A 4,241-nucleotide genomic window follows, 5' to 3' on the forward strand; every position below is an offset into this window, starting at 1 on the left:
CAAAACGACAAAAACATTTAGAAATTAAACCATTTGAAAGGTAAAAATGAACAAATATTGAACAAAAAATTCAAATAAAAAACAAATAAAAGGAAAAAATGAACAAATTAAAATATTTTAAAAAGCTGAGTGCTGTTTTGCCCTCTCCTCCTGGGCAGTGATGAGCTCCAGCTTTCCTTCGTTTCGCCTCACAGTCAACACCAAATTCTTCACACACAGCTTCAGGACGCTGCCGAAAAGCTTTTTAACACAACAAACGAGTAATGAGGAGAATAAAAAGCAGACTAATCAAAGCTGTCGCTGTATCACCAACACGTTCTTTATTTTTATAACTTCAGGAGCAAAGAATGAAAGGATGAATGGAAACTGCAGCGTCATCACAGAGCTCAGCCTGGAGCCGCTCGTCCACAAACCCAGCAGTGAAATCAGAACTCGGGCGAGAACAGTTCATGTTTTAATGAAACCTGTGAGAACCGCAAGGAACGAGCAGAACTGAAGCCTCCGGAGGGCGGCGGCCTAGAAAAGCATCGACTGCAGGGACTTGCGGACTGTGGCCATCTCCTGCTGTTGCTGTGGAAACACACCGACATCACAGAGTCAGCACCCGTGTTTATCAGTGTTTTTAACGTTTTCAGGGAACAGCAAAGACAGGAGCTAAAAGTCTCTCTGCTGCTCTCTTTACAGACAAACGAGACGAGCTCATCACTTCATGTGAGGAGAGTCTGTGAGAAATGAAACATAAATAAATGACAGCAATAAAGCTCATGATAGAAACTCCATCGCCCATCAGATCAAAGTCTGGGTTCATATCAAACTGGCCCTTTGAACGTCTGCCGTTTCTGTCCTGAACATTCAGACAGTCGGCAGAAACCTGTGTGACCTCACTCTTCTTCTTCCTCACTCACAGATTCATACTGCGAGCTTTTATTTAGAAAAAAACTACTAATGAATAAACTTCCCTTTCCTGTTCTTATGTGATGTTTTGCTGCTGGCTGAACGCACCGTGTCCATGAGGATCTTCTTCTGCAGGGAGGCCATCTCCTTTTTCAGCTCTTGTTGCGCCCCCTGCAGGAAAGACTCGTGGCTCTTCTCCATGTCCTCCATGTTCTACAGAACAAACAAAAAACAGAAAAGCAGTTCAGGCAGATTTCCACAACCACAGCTTTAATACAAACTGAAACACATCCTCAGGTGATCAGTGACGTCTGCAGGGGTCACCCTTTAAATTCTGCTTATCGTGGCCCCTGTAGCTGTGCAGTGTGGACTTGTTTTTGACATATTGCACTTCAGAGAGAAACAGGCGTGGGTATTCCCGAGACCTCTGAGTAAAAACACAGAGTTGGTGTGCAGGCCGGGACAGAGCTGCATTGAGCTGCTTCTGACATGCTTCACCTTGACAAACTGCTCGTACAGCTCTCTGACGGTCTTCAGCTTCTGGTTCTGCACGACTCTGGCCTGCTGCAGGATCTTCTGCTGCTGCCGGAACAGATTCTGCAGACAGAAAGGAAGAGTCTACATCGGCGATGGCCCTTCATCGCCATCACAGGTGAAGCACCTGAAGCCGTCGGTGTGCAGTACGTGAGGCTAAAACAGTTAAAGTGAACGGAGGGGACTGACGTTGAGCTTCTCCTCCTGCTCCTCGGCTCGCTGGGCTTCGGTCTCCCACTGCTGCAGCGCTGACGACACCTGCTGGGAATACTGCTGCGTCATCTTCTGCCTGCAAACACAGCAGAAATGATTTCCAATCATGTAGTTATCGAATAACTGACCTTTGTGACATCAGTTTGAAGACGAATTTCTGAAATTTTCAAACAGTGCTGTGTTTACACAGGCTCGGGATCAGCAGCTGAGCTGCAGTGTTCTGACTGAGCTGATGTTTATCCTGGCCGAGGCCAGAACGCTCTGCAGGACACCGTCTGTGACAGGTCACACCCGCCCGCTGCCTTTACAGAGCTGCCAACAGGCGCCTTTATTTAAAAGTGAAACGACCACCCACAGAGAAAGTGAGGCTAAAGCGTTCTTGTTTATGCTCTGTAGACGGCACTTCTTCACGGGACGAGCGCGCCGCCTCGCTTTCATAACACGAACGTTCTCTGAGAAACAAAAAAAGTTAAACAGAAAGTTATGCACAGAGAGCGAAGCAATGTCCCAGAACAAAAACCAGCTCCTGCATCTGCTGATATTAAAAGGCTGACCAGCCAACCTTTCACCGTACAGGTGCTTATTTGAAGCCTGTATAATTCTGTGAGCTCACCGTCAGCCATAAACTGGGGAAGTCAAGTCTTTTAATTGATCTATTCATTAATTAACTGCATAACTGTTACAATTTAACATGTTTTTTAATTATTCATTTTCTTTTTCAAACTTAACTGTTTGAAAAAAACCCGTGTCACCTTCACTTATTTCTTGTTTTCAGTCTTTTACAGTGTTTTAAAATGGAACAGGTTTAAATATTATTTCTGGCTCTCACAGTCTTTACAAAACATAAGGAAATTAAAGACATTTTAAAATCCTAATTTTCTTTTCACCCTGGTCGCGTCAATGCTGCCGTGAAGTCGCTGAGAATCCAGAAATGACTATTTTTTAGGTAAATGTCTCCCTACATGCTCAGTTATGCATCTTTTGGTGACACTAAATGACAAAAACTCAGATTTGAAGGATATTTAAAGAGATTTAATTTCCCTGTCTTTCACTTTAAAGCGCTGAGTGATTCACAGGAAGTCGTGACATGATTCTGGAGCTCGTTTTAAAGGATGTGGTGACTGTTCTAAGACTGAATTTCAACCATTTCTCTGAGTGTTTGAAGTGGAGGGAGCAGGAATAACCTCTGGCTATGGTAGTTGTTCCACAGCTGCTCCAGCTTGTGTTGGCTTCCCTTCATGTAGTTCTTTGTCAGACACTCCAGACGTTTCTTCTTGGCCTGCATCACCTTGCTGATGTCAGCTGGGAGGACAAACAGATATGTGATACTGTGCTAATAAAACACGAGGAAACACCGCTGCTTTTCTGTAAACCATTTCATACTTTCTTCGGTCAAAATGCTGAAATATGTTGTGTTGTGTTATATTGACACATGAGCAGTCTAACAGGGACCGAAGATGACATTACGCCTAATGATTTTTCCAATAACAAATTAAATACAAACCGCTTCTTACCTCCAAACTTCTCCAACATGGACTGCACCTCATTTCTGGACATAAAACGAGGAAACATGCCAAGATTGATGGCGTTAAACACACATTAAATTCAATGAAATGAAGGTTTCATTATCAACTTTATCAAATTTGAACATTTTCATCTTAATAGTATAACAATAAGCTTCATATCTTCAGGTTTTGGACTGTTAGGCTCATCAAACATGACATTTAAAACATGATCTTGTTATATGGGGAAACTATAGGAGCTATTTTAAAAGACAAAACTATTAATTAAGAAATAATAAATACCCCATAGCACAGGGAACCGCCTCCTCCTCAAAGTCAGCCGGTCTCTTCTTTACCAGCTTGTCCACTATTGGAGTTTCATCTTAAATCATGAGAAAGTGGTTATATTTTACTTTGAACACCTTAAAATCAGCTCCTATAGCTATCTGGGTGACCCAGCTCACCTTCTCTGACTTCATCCTCAGAGCCACTCAGTTCCTTCTTCTCCGCCTCAGGAGTAAAATCAAAAGCCTTTTTATCTGCTCTCTCCTCCAGGAGTTTCTTTTTCATCTGTTTCCTGGCTGCTGCCATCCTCCTAGCTTTTACTGCTGCCAAATGTTACAAAACGAAAAAGAAAGCTGGCAAACCACCCAGTGCTAATGTTAGCTTAAATAATAAAATTAGCTTTTTAATAAGGTATTAAAGAATTAAAAAATGTTGCTAATAACACCTGTTTAGTTTCAAGCGAACTAGCGGACAAGGCTCAATTTTAACTAAATCCGAAAAGCAGTTCTAGTTTTAATTCTCCTTTATTTAGATAAAAACAAACCTGAATGAAAATAGTCTGCTAGCTTGCTGAATCCGCTAGATTCCCGCCACAACCTTAGCCCGAAGTATGCCGAGCTCCGCCGAATCTCCCCGAATTCCGCCCACAAAACAGAAGGCCAAGTATGGAAGGACATTAGTGTCAATATTAAAAAAAAACGTAAATATGAATATTAACAAATATTTAATATTAGATCACAAATACAATTTGATAAATATGGTAAAAAAAAATCAAAGAAATATTCAATAAAAAATACAAAGTAAATAAGAAAT

General features: G+C 41.8%; 1 protein-coding gene across 2 annotated transcripts; it reads right to left on the bottom strand.

Annotated features, from left to right (window-relative positions):
* Positions 1–155: 155 nt before the first annotated feature.
* On the bottom strand, positions 156–4,120 carry sycp3 (synaptonemal complex protein 3). 2 transcript variants are annotated; one of them, XM_080876541.1, is made up of 9 exons: positions 3,973–4,120; positions 3,608–3,751; positions 3,447–3,525; positions 3,156–3,190; positions 2,826–2,943; positions 1,618–1,717; positions 1,393–1,491; positions 1,003–1,107; positions 156–570 (listed from the first exon to the last, which is right to left on the bottom strand). In XM_080876541.1, the coding sequence occupies exons 1-9, from the start codon at positions 4,103–4,105 to the stop codon at positions 517–519; spliced, it is 867 nt and encodes a 288-aa protein (XP_080732667.1). In that variant the 5' UTR covers positions 4,106–4,120; the 3' UTR covers positions 156–516. The 2 variants fall into 2 exon arrangements, with proteins under 2 accessions (XP_080732667.1, XP_080732668.1); XM_080876542.1 differs by having other exon boundaries at positions 162–570; positions 3,608–3,781; positions 3,973–4,052.
* Positions 4,121–4,241: the final 121 nt, after the last annotated feature.

Source organism: Rhamphochromis sp. 'chilingali' (assembly GCF_963969265.1).
Source record: "Rhamphochromis sp. 'chilingali' genome assembly, chromosome: 2".
NCBI classification, from domain to species: domain Eukaryota; kingdom Metazoa; phylum Chordata; class Actinopteri; order Cichliformes; family Cichlidae; genus Rhamphochromis; species Rhamphochromis sp. 'chilingali'.